This window comes from Gossypium raimondii, chromosome 1 (genome assembly GCF_025698545.1).
Source record: "Gossypium raimondii isolate GPD5lz chromosome 1, ASM2569854v1, whole genome shotgun sequence".
Lineage (NCBI taxonomy): Eukaryota > Viridiplantae > Streptophyta > Magnoliopsida > Malvales > Malvaceae > Gossypium > Gossypium raimondii.
Window position 1 is genome coordinate 44,226,941 of NC_068565.1, and position 16,928 is coordinate 44,243,868.

At 32.8% G+C, this 16,928-nt stretch overlaps 1 protein-coding gene across 3 annotated transcripts; it reads right to left on the minus strand.

Annotated features, from left to right (window-relative positions):
* Positions 1-602: 602 nt before the first annotated feature.
* LOC105785964 (endochitinase 2) lies at positions 603-12,780 on the minus strand. 3 transcript variants are annotated; one of them, XM_052634177.1, is made up of 3 exons: positions 12,220-12,780; positions 1,266-1,419; positions 603-1,166 (listed from the first exon to the last, which is right to left on the minus strand). In XM_052634177.1, the coding sequence occupies exons 1-3, from the start codon at positions 12,641-12,643 to the stop codon at positions 773-775; spliced, it is 972 nt and encodes a 323-aa protein (XP_052490137.1). In that variant the 5' UTR covers positions 12,644-12,780; the 3' UTR covers positions 603-772. The 3 variants fall into 3 exon arrangements, with proteins under 3 accessions (XP_052490137.1, XP_012467632.1, XP_012467631.1); XM_012612178.2 differs by lacking the exon at positions 12,220-12,780 and adding an exon at positions 1,543-2,019; XM_012612177.2 differs by lacking the exons at positions 603-1,166; positions 1,266-1,419 and adding exons at positions 11,279-11,840; positions 11,942-12,098 and having other exon boundaries at positions 12,220-12,768.
* Positions 12,781-16,928: the final 4,148 nt, after the last annotated feature.

The following is a 16,928-nucleotide window of genomic DNA, read 5'->3' on the forward strand; positions in this document are numbered from 1 at the left end:
TTCTTTAATCCAAACTTAATGCCACATGTTAAAAGTTCTAGCTCTCTAGATTTTGCAAACCAATACCTAATATGGCATAAATAATAATAATAATAATAATACATAAGATCTTTATTTTAAGGAAAATACGTAAGATTTTTGGATGTCATAAAGAAGAACACAGTAAAATATTGATTTTATTTTCTTGATCTTACACAATCTCTTAAAATGAAGGCAATACACTTTCTAGTGTTTTAATGTGCGTGAAACCTATAATTTGGAAAGAGAATGAATATGATTTAATTATCATTAAAATAACTTAAATCAAATAACTTGGTTCTTGACTTAATTGGATCTTAGGTTAGAAGCTTACAATGCAACGCTTAATCTAGATTTCGATTTTGTTTATAAGCTTTAGTTATTTAGTGCTATATCTTAGTATTAATTAGCTCCCGGAGATTTAACTGACTAGCCTAAGAAGATAAGCCAACGTTTTTACAGCTTCAAGCATTGGAACCCTTTCCTGGTATCATATAACATAATCACAGAGTTTGATGTTGTAGAATGTTGTCTCAGGAATTTAAATATGCATGGTGAAGTATATTAGAAGAAAAACGAAAAAGGAAAAGAAAGCACCCATTTTATTATTCTCTCACAAATCATCAAAGACAAAATAAAGGAACAGTGTCATAGCAAACCCAACAAAGCTGGATCAGTTCACTGTTGTGATGCATACAGAAGAAGGTCAAACATCTTTATTTGCACGTTTACTGATTTCATTAGAGACAAAAAGCTACATTGAGTCCACTAAGACTCCATTCCCGAAAGGCCTTTGGTTGTAGCAGTCAAGATTGTTACCATAGCCAACTCCTAGCATGTCACAATACCTCTTATAGAACCCAATGCGGTCTTCTACCTTTGCATCCCAACCCTTACCGCATTCAAGGCCTCCGTTGATAATATTTGTGATCACACCATACCCTGGAACCCGTCCCGCTGCCTGATCACTACCAGAGGGTGACCATGCTCCGACGACCACATCGTGGCAAGATGGCTTCGGTGATTGCGGAGTCATCCAAAACCAAAACGCAGACTTGAAGGAAATTATGGGATCACTTGATAGCAGGTCTGGGTTGTTTAACAAGTCCACCCCTATGGACCTTCCACATTGCCCGTAGTTGTAGTTCCTGAAACACCAAAGTTGATTAGTTATGACAATGTCAACATCTTACCATAAATATAGCATTTCAAGAGAAGAAGCGAATGGTGAAAGAGGACGCAGTTACCAAGTAAGTTGCATGGGACCCCGGCCAAAATATTGTTTACCAGGAGCACAAGGGTAGTTCGGATTCCAAGCGCAGTAAGGGGAAGGGTTCAATTCCCTATTGTAACAGTATCCCCATGCATAATGACCATCCGGTGCAGCCCACCCTGCCCCACCTGCAGCAATGCATCAATCATCAAATTTAATTTGTTAAATCGATAATGTTTTCTGAGATTGTCTGCAAAAGTCATGTTGAAAAGATGATGAACATTGTGTATCTAGTTTCGAAATGGACTAACCAGTAGTTTCATGGGAAGTTTGGGCTAAGAAGGCAGCTATTTCCCTCTTCCGAGTAGCTTGGTCACCAGTTGTAGCGAAGGCAGGAAAAGAACGTGCAGCAGCAATGAAAGCATCATAGGTATAGAAGCCACGGGCAGGACAACCCCCATCGTTCCTATGCAAAAGCATCCGATCAAACTTCTCCCTTGATATAAGATTGGTTAGCCCACCAGGCCCAGGGGCAGGGCCACTACCGCTGCACTGACTTTGGCAACCAGGAACTGTGCAGTAGTTAGCAGTACTGCCACACCAACCAAATTGGCTACAACATAGACCACCGGGGCAAAGAGCACCGCCTGCTTGCCTTCCACACTGCTCAGCTGATCCTATGACTACATAGGATAAGAACAAAATAAAAACTGACAAGGGCCGAAGAAAGCTCATTTTTTATTTGATTTTGTCGATGTGGGATGAAGCACGAATGGAAGGATGCACATTTATATAGAGTGGGAGTGATGGTGAACCATAGGTTGATATTTTTTTACTGTTAGTTTAGATCGGCTGGATAATAAAAAAGGTAGCAAATATAAGGATCCGAACTCAAGACTTACACTACACCTAATGAACTAAGATTTTTATCTCATCATGTGCTTGACTTGTCAATTTAAGGTGGTAGAGCATCTTACCTTCATTATCTGAAAACGGAAACTAAGGACTGGTACGTGGGCGGCTATTCAATCATTTTAACTTCTTGCACATGAATTCTTTTTCTTCTCTTTTAAATTCTTGCACATGAAGTCCTATAAGGGGCCAACATTAAATTTACTGTCGCTCGTGTAGGTGAGAGAAACCAACAACGGTTTTGTGCATTGATTATGTTTCAGCTATGCTTTTAATTAAGCTATGGTCATTATTTATTTAAGCTTGATAAAAATAGAGCATAGGTAAAGCAAATGGGAGAAGAGCAATGTTTTCCGTATTATCCAAGGCATTACAGAAGGAATATATGTAGCATACGTATATATCCCACGATAACTTTATTAAAAAGAATTGCACTGGGCAAGAGTTTTTCAGACACAATAATAGCTCGCATTGGTATGGTATGTATATATTTTTAAGTTCCTTTTTGTTTTTACCAAATTTTCTTGGTCGAAAATGAATGAAGTTTGCATGATTACATGTGCGTAGAAGTGATCCACATCAGATAAAAACATTAACTCCCATGAAATTATAATTGCCCTGAAACTTCAACACAGTTGAACAATATTATGAGACATACTTACCCTACGTAAGCCGAACTAGCGTAGAGGAAGGCAGCTTCATGGGTGTTACCGTTGACGCGTATTTTCCACGCACCAAAACAGCAGAGTCCTCAGGGAGATTTTAGCATTATTAGCAGCCAAGCACCCAGAGGCGGCTTCTGCCTGCAATATTAAACTATGTGCAATTTTAAATAGGTTCTGGTATCCTGCATTTATTAGCAAACCAAACTTAGATAATCCACATGATCAAGTCTTTTGTCACTGCATACTCTCTTGTAAATATTTTATTAATTCGTCTCTTTCTCTCTAAAATATGACATTTCTTTTAATCCTCTTACGAGATCTGCCACATCCAACTTGCTTAAACAATACTAAAGATTAGGTTAACAAGTTCATGTAAATGGCAATTTATTTTAGGGTTTTCTAATATTTATAGTTATTATTTTTCAAAATTTAAAAATACGAATATATATTCAAATAATTACAAAATAAAATCAAATAAATACAAAACATAAATAGATGAAGAATCGAAATATAATCAGATGACTCACATATATAATATTAAAACCTAAACATAATAAAACTCAAACTTAAACATAAGCATTTAAAAGAAATATTAAAATGTCGGCGATTTTGAATTCAACTAATTTATTCTATTATACTCTTTTATCGCTCTAATAAACTAAAGGTAGTATTTTTTTTATAAACAAAGGAAGTCACATCTACAATGGTCACGACTCAACATCATCTATTAAAATACGCCATATTCTAGGAGGGGGATCATTGGAAAACTGGACTTGTGGTTCTTCATCTAGCAAAAGTTTACTCATAAAGTGTGTCCCAATTCCATCAAAGTGTTATGGTTAGACGTTAAATCATTGTTATTTTATCATCTCCGCATATGATTTTTTGATTTTGGAAATATTGTTGAGATATTAGTGTTTGATTTTCAACTTTTATATTGTTTCGGAATTTATAATTATTATTTTTATTTGGATCTTACATTTAGTATCAAAGTGCATGTTGTTTAATTTCTAACGAATTGCAAATAATGTAATTTTATTATTGAAATAAAAATATGCTTAGGGTTCTTTGTACTTTTACTAGGGAATATTTATCTTGATCTTGATCTTATGCATAATATTATATTTTAGGTTGATTTTATAACGATTGATATGATATTTGATGAATTTTTAACATTATTATGTATTTTCAGCTGGCATTGGATAATCAGAAAAGAAGATTTTCAGTTACAGTGGCCAAACCATGGCGCAAGGCCGCCACCTTCTAAGGCAGTAGCAACTTTAGTGGCCATGCCGCAACCTTCTATATAAGTACGCAAATTCGCCCCAAAGCCACGGTGGGCCATAGCATTAGCTCAGATTTTGCTTTTCGCACGCCTGATGAGTTTTTCGAGCATTTTATAACTCCTGCGATGCTTTTGAATGGTTGTATGATGCATAAATTTATGTTTTATGTATGAAAATGTCACTTTGTGTCTTTATTATTTACAACTTTATATGCCATGTTAAATGCAATATTGTATAATATTGAGTTATAATGTTAAATACAATATTATATAACAATGAGTTAAGAAATAGAATTTTTAATAATATTCGTATTATAGATCCCAATAATTGAGTAAACTTAACAATCTTGACAACTTTACAATCTTCTCAACATTGAATGATTATGTAAGGAACGATACTGAAAAAGTAAACAAAGAGATTAGTAAGTATATGTTAGCAAAATAATGGCATTCACGTCAACAGTTTTCAACTGACTAGCCCTAGGAAGAGAATCCAACATTTTTACAGCTTCAAGCTTTGGAACCCTTTGCTGGTGTCGTATAACATAATCATAGAATTTTATCTAGTAGAATATTCTGTCGGAACATTTTCAAATATTTATAGTGTTTTAATAACTATAAATAAATGAGTGTAATTAATCAAAAGTTATATTATTTGATTTTTAAAAAGAATTATAACTATTTAAATAATATTATTTGAATAGTTATAATATTAAATGAATAATTATGTTTTATTTTAAAGACATTACTATTCGAAAGACACCTATTGATGAAATATGTCTCTATGAAGAGACATGAAAATTCCTATAAATAAGAATGTGATTTCATTTGGAAAACACACCAACAAATTCTAATATTCTTTCTTTCCTTCCTTCATTTTCTAAATTATTAGATTATTTTATAAAGTATTACCGCAAAAATCCTTTATAAAAATTGAGTTTCTTGCCATACATTGCTTAGTGTGCAGTAGGCTATTCTCGTTAGAGCAAAACACAAATAGTCATTGGCTTCATTGTATCCTCGAGGTTAATTTGCTTGAAACTCATTTGCACACCGAAAATAGGTGGGGGCAAATATAACCTTAAAGATAGTGACTTGATACACGCCTTGGAGCCTTGTCCTATTTCTTTTTTTTTTTCTGTTTGAGATTTGTTCGTGTGTTCGAGATTTTCTTCACCGGAGATTTGTACTAACAATTTTAAGGTTATATAATTCATGATGACTACCACAACACATGAAAGTGGAACACTAAGGAAGTTGGCTTCCAACTTGGTCAAACTTGATCGATTTGATGGTGGCAATTTTCGACGATGACAGAAAAAGATGCACTTCTTATTATCAACTTTGAAGATTGCTTATGTTTTGAATACTCCAAGACCTAAAGAGAATGATAACGAATCTATTGCTGCAACCCGAGAAAGACAAAAATGGGACAATGCTGATTACATGTGCATGGGCCACATATTGAATGGTTTATCTAATGGTTTGTTCGACACCTACCAAAACGAGGTCACCGCTAAAGAATTATGGGACAAATTGGAGACAAGATACATAACCGAAGATGTTACAAGTAAGAAATTTCTTATCAGTCATTTCAATAATTATCAAATGGTTTATGGTTGTTCTGTTATGGAACAATTCTGTGATATTGAAAAGATGTTGAATCAATTCAAGCAATATGATATGAAAATGGATGAAATGATTGTTGTATCCTCCATAATAGACAAACTTCCTCCATCTTGAAAAGACTTTAAAAGAAGTCTAAAAAATAAGAAAGAGGAAATATCTCTTGAGGCTTTGGCAAATCATCTTCATATTGAAGAAGAATATTGAAAACAAGATTAGAACCTAAATTCTAAAAATGCCAAAGTTCAAATAGACTACTAAACCATTCAAGAGAAAGTTCAAACAGATTGATAGAGCACTTAAGTTCAAAAAGAAACAAAAGGGCTCATCCTATTATTGTGGAAAGCCGAGACATTTCAAGAATGAATGTCAACTTTTAAAGAATAAATCATCTTCTAAGGCTGATAATAAAAAAAATTCATTGCAATGATATCTGAAATTAATACGGCACAAGATGATAATACATGGTGGATTGATACCGGAGTAACTAAACATGTGTGCAAAGACAAAAACATGTTCACAAAGTTCACACAATGTGAAAATGACAATGTCTTGTACATGGGAAATTCTTCCATCACATCAATCAAAGGCAAAGGATCTGTTGAACTACAATTCACTTCTAGAAAGGTTTTAACCTTAAATGATGTATATTATGTACCAGAAGTTAAGAATAATTTAGTGTCTAGAAGTCTGTTGAATAAGTTTGGTTTCAAACTTGTTTTTGAGGCAGATAAGTTTATTTTGTCTAAGGGATGAATTTTTGTGGGGAAAGGCTATATGTATGAGAGTATGTTCAAACTCAATATTATTAATAAGAATAAAAATACTATTTCTGCTTATATGGTTGAATCTTTTGTTTGTTGCATTATAGATTAGGTCATTTGAATTATAGAAAATTGAATGACATGTATAAGTTAGATTTAATTCTGTTTTTAATAATAATATTGAAAATGCAATACATGTATGTTGACTAAAATTACAAGAAACCTTTTCCCTAAGGTTAAAAGGAAAACAAAATTGCTTGATTTGATACATAGTGATTTATGTGATATGCATAATACTCCTACATTAGGTGGAAAGAAATATTTTGTTACTTTTATTGATGATTGTTCTAGATATTGTTATGTCTATTTATTACATTCAAAAGATGAAGCGCTTGATAAATTTAAAGTTTATAAATCTGAAGTTGAACTTCAGTGTGAATCATTTATCAAATGCTTAATGATGCGGTCGTTGAAAGCACCAAAAATATCCTATTCCTAATAAATAATGAAAAAGAATAGTAAAAGGGAAGTAGGGTCAAATCCTCAAGGACTGGATTTGCACAATATCTTATTCCGTGAAATTCCAGGCAGAATATTGCCCAAGAAAACCTGTGTTCCTGGAAAAAAATAAGAAAATAATAGAATTAAAGATTTGGATCTGAAAACGAAAAATAAAATAAAAATAGAATTAAGAATATTGAATCGAAAATTCGAGAAATTAAAAATAGAGTTGAGAGAAAGAAAATTCTTATAGGAGATTCCAACCTCTAGTTGTCTTGTTCCGCATTGGGTTCAATCCTCAGCTTTTAGATGATCATTCTCAAACCGAATAAGCCAGTTATAGTGGAAGATGACGCCTACGACCACCAGCTTTAAGGATTTAGACTTACGATTTGGTGGAACCTAACTCTAGCCAACAATCGCTTCTGTGGGATCGTCTTATGCTAGATCAACGCTTCTCAATGGCGAATCCCACGCCATTTTGTCTCTTGGGCTCGCCAACCTCTGACGCAGTAAGCTAACGAACCGACTGTGCAACCTTCCCAAAACATACAAAGCGGCCACCTTTGCATACATTGAAAAGTTTACTTCTTAAGGGACATGGACGGAAGCGTCAACCCGGTAGTGCGGAGAAACGATGAATACTCGTTGAGAAGGCTAAGTATGGATTCTAAGCCTCAAGAACCCTTTTTGGGGAATATCGACAACCTTCGGCTAGATGGGTTTAGTGGCTCATGGTTGTGGTGGAAAAGAAAATAAATATAATAAAAATGGAGATTTTATTGAAAGGAAATATGAGAAGAATAAAAGCCTAGACTTTTTGGGAGAGAGTGTTTACAGAAAAAGATGGATTCCTCTCTTTTGAGTCACTTCACCCCCTATTTATAGTGCTAGAGGAGATAGTCTAATCCTACTTAAATTCCTAAAAGATAAATACATTTAATTGAAGATAAATAAAGATAAATAAAATAAATTCCTAAAAATAATCCTTAATAATTATCTCAATGTTAATTATCCTAATATAATTAAAATAGAGTTTAATAGAATAAAATCTCTTCTTTTTGCATTTCAACCCTTGTGTTCTCCATGCTTGCACTTTTGGCACCAACTTTTCCTTGTGTCGCACATTGGCCCATTTTATCTCTAAATTCACGCTTTGGCCTTTAATTTTGCTTTTGCCTCAAATTTAGTCCCTATGAGATAAAAGATCATAAATAGCTCAAATTAGCAGGATCATACTCAGAATAAATACATAATTAATACATAAAAATACGTTATTCTAAAGTGTTATCACTTAAGATCGGATAGAGGTGGAGAATACTATAATCCAAGTTATTTTGAATCCACTAGAATTGTCCATCAAGGTTCAGCCCCTTACACAACACAACAAAAGGGTATAGCTTAAAGGAAAAATATAGTCTTGACTGAAATGGTAAATTTAATGTTATCATATTCAGGTCTTGGACAAGGTTTTTGGGTAGAAGCTGTTCTAACAACTTGTGATTTATTGAATAGAGTTCCTAATAAGGAAACTAAAATAACCCCCTATGAACAATGGAAGAAAAAGAAACCAAACCTTAATTATTTGAAGGCTTGGGGTTGTAGAGCTATTGTCAAAATTTCAACACCTAAACGTAAACACTTAGGTGAAAGAGGAATTGAATGCATATTTATAGGTTATTCATATAATAGCAAGGCATATAGGTTTATGGTAATTTAACGAAATGATTCAATTTCAATTAATACTGTTATTGAATCAAGAGATACTATTTTTGGTGAAAATAGATTTAATTCTATATCAAGACAATTACAACCACAACAATTGATTCATTCTTCAAATGTGAATGAGATTCCATTGGAACAAATTGATAATAATGATGAATCTTGTCAAAATTAAGAAGAAGTAAGAAGATTAAAAAGGTCAAAGATTTTGGACCAGATTTTATTATGTTTCTTGTAGAAGAAAAATGTGAAAGTATATGCAATAAGATACCTTATTGTTATAATACATAATCTGATCCTATTACATTTGAAGAGGCAATGAAATCTCAAGACTCTGTTTTTTGGAAAGAATAAATAAATGATGAGATGGATTCAATAATAGGAAATCAAACTTGGATCTTAGTTGATCTTCCACCAGGTTCCAAACCAATAGGTTGTAAATGGATCTTCAAAAAGAAAATGAAGGTCAATGGAACCATTGATAAATTTAAAGCAAGGTTGGTAGCCAAAGGTTTTACAGAAAAATAAGGTATTTATTACTTTGATACCTATGCTCTAGTAGCAAGAATTGCTACAATTAGACTCTTAGCATCACTTACATCTATATATAATTTGGTTGTTCACCAAATGGATGTTAAAACTGCATTTTTAAATGGTGAATTGGAAGAGGAAGTGTACATGGAGCAACCGAAAGGATTTGTTGTTCCAGGACAAGAACATAAGGTATGTAAGCTTGTTAAATCTTTATTTGGACTTAAACAAGCACCAAAACAATGGCACCAAAAGTTTGACAAGGTTGTTTTAGCTAATGGCTATAAAATAAATGAAACCGATAAGTGCATATATAGAAAATTTGAAAATGGAAAAGGTGTCATAATTTGCTTTTATGTAGATGACATGCTCATTTTTGGCACGGATTTGGAACAAATAGAAAACACAAAAAAATTCTTGTCAAACGACTTCGCTATGAAGGATATGGGTGTAGCAGATGTTATTATTGGGATTAAAATAACCCGAGATGAAAACACTATAGCTTTATCACAATCACATTACATTGAAAAGGTGCTTAAAAAGTTTGATCTTTTCAAATGTATACCAACATCTACACCCATGGATCCTCAAATAAAATTAGTATCTAATGTTGGTAGGAAAATTGATCAATTAAAATATGCAAGTCTAATTGGTTGTCTTATGTACATAATGACTTGTACAAAACCATATATTGCATATACTGTTGGGAAATTGAGTAGGTACACAAGTCATCCAAGTAGTTTGCATTGGCAAGCTTTGAATAGAGTACTTAGGTACTTAAAGAAAACTATTAATTATGGATTGTGTTATAATGGATATCCTCCAGTTTTAGAAGGGTATTCGGATGCTAGTTGGATTACAAGTTTGAAAGATCATGCATCTACTAGTGGATGGATCTTCATTCTTGATGGAGGAGCCATTTCTTGGGGTTCCAAGAAACAAACATGCGTTACTGATTCCACCATGGCAGCAGAATTTATTGCATTGGCCCCTGCATCTAAAAAAGTAGAATGGTTAAGAAATTTGCTTTATGATGTATCTTTATCGCCTAAGCCAATTTCACTTATTTCTATCCGTTGTGATAGTGAGGGGCTTGCTCTGACAACACTCATGAAAAGAGGACATAGACACATGGCCATAATAGTGTCCCTAAATACTATGCATTGACCGATGTTGAAATCATTGTGTGAGATGTGTTCGATTAATCAAATGGAAAAGTTGGTTCAAAGCTTAGTCTACCATGCAATTTCGATTAACTTTAACATGTTTTCACTAAGTGGAGGTTTAATCGTAAGATACCTTCATTTATGCAAATTGATTTCCAAGAACATCAAAATCCAAAATATTTTGAAAATGGGGGGAGATTGTTGGAACATTTTTAAATATTTATAGTGTTCCAATAACTATAAATGAATGGGTGTAATTAATCAAAAGTTATATTATTTGATTTTTGAAAATAATTATAACTATTTAAATAATATTATTTGAATAGTTATAACATTAAATGAATAATTATGTTTTTATTTTAAAGACATTATTATTCGAAAGACACCTATTGATGAAAGATGTTTCGTGAAGAGAGATGAAAATTCCTATATATAAATAGGAATGAGATTTCATTTGGAAAACACACCAACAAATTCTAATATTCTTTCTTTCCTTCCTTCATTTTCTAATATTATTAGATTATTTTTCTAAAGTATTACTGCAAAAATCATTTATAGAAATTGAGTTTCTTATCATACATTGCTCAGTGTGTAGTGGGCTATTCTCATAAGTGCAAAACGTAAATAGTCATTGGCTTTATTGTATCATCGAGGTTAATTTGATTGAAACTCATTTGCACACCGAAAATAGGTGGGGGTGAATATAACCTTAAAGATAGTGACTGGATACATCGCTTTGGAGCCTTGTCCTATTTCTTCTTTTTCTGTTCGAGTTTCATTGTGTGTTTGAGATTTTCTTCACCGGAGATTTATACTAACATATTCTCTCGGGAATATAAACATTGCGAAATATATTAGAAGAAAAAAAGGAAAAATGAAAGAAAACCACTCATTTTATTATTCTTTCACAAATCATCAAGGACTAAGTAAAGAAACAGTGTCATAACAAACCCAACAAAGTTAGATCAGTTCACTGTTGTGATGCATACAGAAGAAAGTCAAACATCTTTATTTGCACGTTTACTTTCATTTGAGCCAAAAAGCTACATTGAGTCCACCGAGACTCCATTCCCGAAAGGCCTCTGGTTGTAGCAGTCAAGATTGTTACCATAGCTAACTCCAAGAATGTCACAATACCTCTTATAGAACCCAATGCGGTCTTCTACCTGGGCATTCCAACCCTTACCACATTCAAGGCCTCCATTGATAATATTTGTGATCACACCATACCCTGTAGCCCGACCTGCTGCGCGATCGCTACTAGAGGGTGACCATGCTCCGATGATCACATTGTGGCAAGATGGCTTCGGTGATTGTGGAGTCATCCAAAACCAAAACGCAGACTTGAAGGAAATGGTGGGATCACTTGATAGCAGGTCTGGGTTGTTTAACAAGTCCACCCCTATGGCCCTTCCACACGGCCCGTAGTTGTAGTTCCTGAAACACCAAAGTTGATTAATTATATTAGAAAGTCAACATCTTACCATAAATATGTCATTTCAAGAGAAGAAACGAATGGTGAAAGATCATGCTGTTACCAAGAAAGTTGCATGGGACCCCGGCCAAAATATTGTTTACCAGGAGAACAAGGGTAATTTGGATCGGAAGCGCAGTAAGATGAAGGGGGATTCAATTCCCTATTGTAGCAGTATCCCCATGCATAAGGACCATCCGGTGCAGCCCACCCTGCCCCACCTGCAGCAATGCATCGATCATGAAATTTAATTGTTAAAACGATAATGTTTTCTAAGATTGTTTGCAAAGTCATGTTGAAATGATGATAAACATTGTGTATCTAGTTTCGAAATGGACTAACCAGTAGTTTCATGGGAAGTTTGGGCTAAGAAGGCAGCTATTTCCCTCTTGCGAGTAGCTTGGTCACCAGTTGTAGCAAATGCAGGAAAGGAACGGGCAGCAGCAATGAAAGCATCATATGTATAGAAGCCACGGGCAGGACAAGCCCCATCGTTCCTATGCAAAAGCATCCGATTAAACGTCTCTCTTGATATAAGATTGGTTAGCCCACCAGGCCCAGGGGCAGGGCCACTACCGCTGCACTGACTTTGGCAACCAGGAACTGTGCAGTAGTCAGCAGTACTGCCACACCAGCCAAATTGGCTACAACATAGACCACCGGGGCAAAGAGCACCACCTGCTTGCCTTCCACACTGCTCAGCTGATCCTACGACTACATACGACAAAAACAAAAGGAAAACTGACAAGGCCTGAAGAAAGCTCATTTTTTATTTATCGATGTGGGAGTGTAGGAAGATTGGAAGGGTGTACATATATATGGTGGGAGAAAGTGATGGTGAATGATAGATTATTCGTAGTTTCCTTCACTGTTGTAGTTTTGATTAAAAAAGGGTGACTTACTTGATACTCAATGAATGAACCGAGATTTTTATCTGATTATGCTTGACCTTTCAATATGCAGTGTCGGATTTTAGTCTCATCTTATCCTCACCAACTAAAAGTTGGAAATTAAGGGTTGGCATGTAGGCGGCTGTTGACCCATTTTAACTTTGCACATGAATTCTTCTTATATGGGGACAACATTATTAATGTTGTCGCTTTTCTATTCGTAAATTTTGAAATGTTTGGATAGGCATAAAATTGATATACCACAAACAAAAACATTAAATTTTAATAGTCACTTTTGTTTACCTCAAGTTATATTTTAGTCATTTATATTTGAAATATTATATCTTAGTTACTTATGTTATTGCGTTATAACATTTTAATTACTGAAACGTTAATTGTTGCGTTTAATGGTAAGCTGACATGACACTTAAATCATCATTTTAAACAAAAATTTTAGATTAATTTATACAATCTGCCTCCATATTTTTTCTTTTGGAGCAATTTAATTTTTTCTTTTATGTTCTTTTAACTTTTTTTTCTTTTTTTTCATCCTCTTCTGCTTCTCCCTCTGTTTTCCTCCATTATCCATTTCTTTTAATGTATTTGTTAAAACTAGTCCCTATATTTTATTTTTTTGAACAATTTAATTTTTTCGAGTGAGGCAAGCTTGTGGACTAGTTTTAAGAAATAGAAAATATAGAAAAACTACGTTAAAAGAAATGAAGAAGAGAGGAAAATATAAGGAGAAGTAGAAGATAATGAAAAATAAAGAAAAAAATAGGGACCAATTGTATAATTTAACCTAAAATTTTAATTTGAAACAATGATTTAACGTGCCATGTCAGCTTTCTGTTACACTGTTAACGACAATTAACGGCTCAGTGACTAAAATGTTACAACACGATTACGTAAGTAACTAAAATGTAATATTTTAAACATAAATGACTAAAATGTAAACTAAGACAAATAATTAAAAGAAAGTTGAACATAAAGAAAGTTGAACAATTCTATGAATTACGAAACATAGTTACCTACATAAGATATCGAATTGGCTAGCGTACACGAAGCTAAGTCCTAAAGGAGATTTTATTTTGGGCAAATATTAGCAGCCATTGAACCCTGAGGCGGCTTTTGACCGTATATACAAAATGTACTCAATTTAAAGGCTATAAATTTGGTTTTGGTGCCTTTCACTTAATTAACAGCATAATCAAGAAGACTCCTTTACCATTGTTTAAACAGGAAGACATTAAACATATATTATATATTTAACAATTCAAAGGATTGAATTCATGCAGAGTAAACGGATTTATATTAAACACATTTTGTATATGTAACCATTTATCTTCCTCTTTTAGATGGGTGTTTATCTTCAGTGTAGTGTATTTACCTTTCTTTTTGTTTCACGCTATAATAGTTAATTTCACCGCCAAAGCTAATTTTATATTAATTGTAGGTAAATGCATTGTCTATCTAAAAGACCCTAAATAGAGTAACTACATCTAACATGATCTTGTTTTTACGTATTTTCTTGGAATACTATTTTAAATAATCCTAAAGTATTATGAAAATTCAAAATATATAAAAAAACAATAACTTAATTATAATTTTGTAAAAAATAAAAAATAGGAAAACATTACAAACTATAAAAATAAAAAATTTATAAAAAACATTAACAAATTGTCGAAAAACTTTAAATTTTATTGAAATTGTAAAAAAAATAAAAAGTTCATTTTTAAAAATAAAATATATTAAATACTTAGTAAGAAAAAAAGAAAGAAAGAAAGGCGTGGTTGCAAACTAAATTTTGACAAACGCCAATAAAGTCCAAACCCCATCCGTAAGACTCGAACTCATTGCTTAAAAACATTACTACTAAAATAATCAGATTTTTCTATCTATATGGGAATTCATTAGGGTAGTAATTCTAATTTTTATTTTATGTCACTTTTAATTGTATAAAATAGTAATTACACAACATAATTTTAAATTCTAAAATTTTTTCAAAAAGTAATGGAACCTAAAATCAAACTATTATATTAATATGTTAATTCAAAAATGATATTCGACAATACAATTACTAATAAAAATTAAAAAGAAAAATAAACATCACAAGCAATTCTATTTAATTACTCTAAATTTCATATTTGTAGAGTTAGTTTCTCTATAACATTAAACATATAGCCATTTTTATCCTCTATTGATAATTGATCGAGTATAAATAATTAATAATAAACATTTAGTCGTGTGGTAGACCATGCCAATTTCGTGGGATTCTATACCGAACTTCGAAAAATCATGATTTTTAGGTTTTTTGGGGGCATTTAAAGATGTATATATGACAAAAATAAGAAGATATAAGTGAGCCGCCAGAGAATATTCAAGAAAACAACTCGAAAAACACCATTGAAGCAGATTCTGAAGCAGATTTTCATCAAGACTGAAGATTCTCAGTTGATTTATTAGGAGATAGTCATGAGTTTTTTTTTTTTATTTCTTTTGGTTATACTATGTCTTAGGTGTTTTTATTTTTAAGCATGAACTAATTTTCTAAATATTTCTTTTGGTTATACTATTTTCTATTTAATTGAATGATAAATGAATAAATAAATAAATTTAATTTCACATTTCACTATTATGTCTTTTGTATTTTTTGTCTTTCATATTTTGCATGCATAGCAAAATTGTGACAAACAAATATTAGCTCATTGATTGTACAAGTTCAAATTGAAGATAAATTGCACTGTAAGAACGTTTACGTTGCGAGAAAGACAACTTACTTTAATAGATAATCTAAATGAGTCCGTAATCCCGTAAAAGAATCAAAGTGAACATTTTATTCAAATACTAAGAATTATTATTATGTCATCTACAATTCCAATTGGCGAGATAGCAAGTCTTGGTTATTGGCACCGTTGACTTGATAAGCTATAAAAGTAACATATTTTAATTTCATTCTTAATACGTTTTTGGATGATTAATTGTGTAAATTAGTGAATTTGATGATCCTAATCCTTTAAATTCATGTTTCTATACTTATGAGAGCACTTGGGAGTGAACAGAGCGAAAAACGAGCCAAAATCGGATAAAATAAAGCTGCTTCCAAGTTCCACACGCCCATGTGCCAGCCTGTGTCGATAAAGCCCTACTTCCCAATTACGCGAAAAAACCCAATTTTTAGGCTTTCTGAGCATTCTAAAGTCTATAAATATCAATTAGAAGAGGACTTAAGGGGATATACAGATAAGACTGAAGAAAAGACTCGAAGAACGCCATCGGAATCATCTCGAAAGTGGATCTCCTTCAAGATTGAAGATCTCCATTTAATTTCTTTAGAAGTTTTATTGAGTTTCTTTATGTCTTGTTGTTATCTTAACTTTGGGATGTTTCTATTTAGGATGATGAACTAAATTCCCTAGATACCTAGGGAAAATGAAACCTATGATGAATCTTATTATTTGATTTCTGAGTTACATGATAAATACTTGATTCTTGTTCTCAATTATGTATGCTTATTTCATATTTTAGTATTTTCAGGATATTAATTCATGTTTAATGTGCTTAATCAGTGGAGCAAAAGTCCCTATTTAAGAGTAGATCTAGCATAATTGAGTGGAGTTGCATACGATCCTAGAAATAGGACGACATAAATCTACCAGATTAAAGTCAAATCTAATAAGGGAATCCATAGATTGAGTTAATGCAACAATAGGGGTTTTAATTAGAAAGAGATTTCAATTAATCAACCTAGAGTCAGTTTTTCTTACTCTTGAAAGATATATTAACATAATTTAGGGATTTTTACGGATCAAGGCACAAGTGACTAAATCGTTTAATTTAGATTCATAATAATAAGTGGAGTCTAGGTGGATTCTTTCCTGGGTATTTTCTCTCTCATTGGTACGTTCGATTATTTTCCTATTTTATTCTCTGTTGCGTTCTTAGTTAAATTAGTTTAGTAATTTTAGAATAAAAACAATCACTTCAAATTATAAGCTAAATAATAGAAAAACGGTAATAAATAGTACTTTTAGTCCTTATGGATGCGATAATCCCTACTCACCATAACTATACTATTGTTCGATAGGTGCGCTTGCCTTAGTCGTATTTATAGTTAGTTTAGTGACCATCAAGTTTTTAGCGCCGTTGCCAGGGACTAAA

What these genes read in the sequence shown, in the direction of transcription:
- LOC105785964 (XM_012612177.2), bottom strand. Translation starts at nt 12,643, where the DNA reads ATGAGCTTTCTTCAGGCCTTGTCAGTTTTCCTTTTGTTTTTGTCGTAT. An exon ending in AACTTCCCATGAAACTACTG is followed by an intron (nt 12,099 to 12,219) that starts GTTAGTCCATTT and finishes GCATTGCTGCAG; the next exon opens with GTGGGGCAGGGTGGGCTGCA. An exon ending in GGTCCCATGCAACTTTCTTG is followed by an intron (nt 11,841 to 11,941) that starts GTAACAGCATGA and finishes TTGGTGTTTCAG; the next exon opens with GAACTACAACTACGGGCCGT.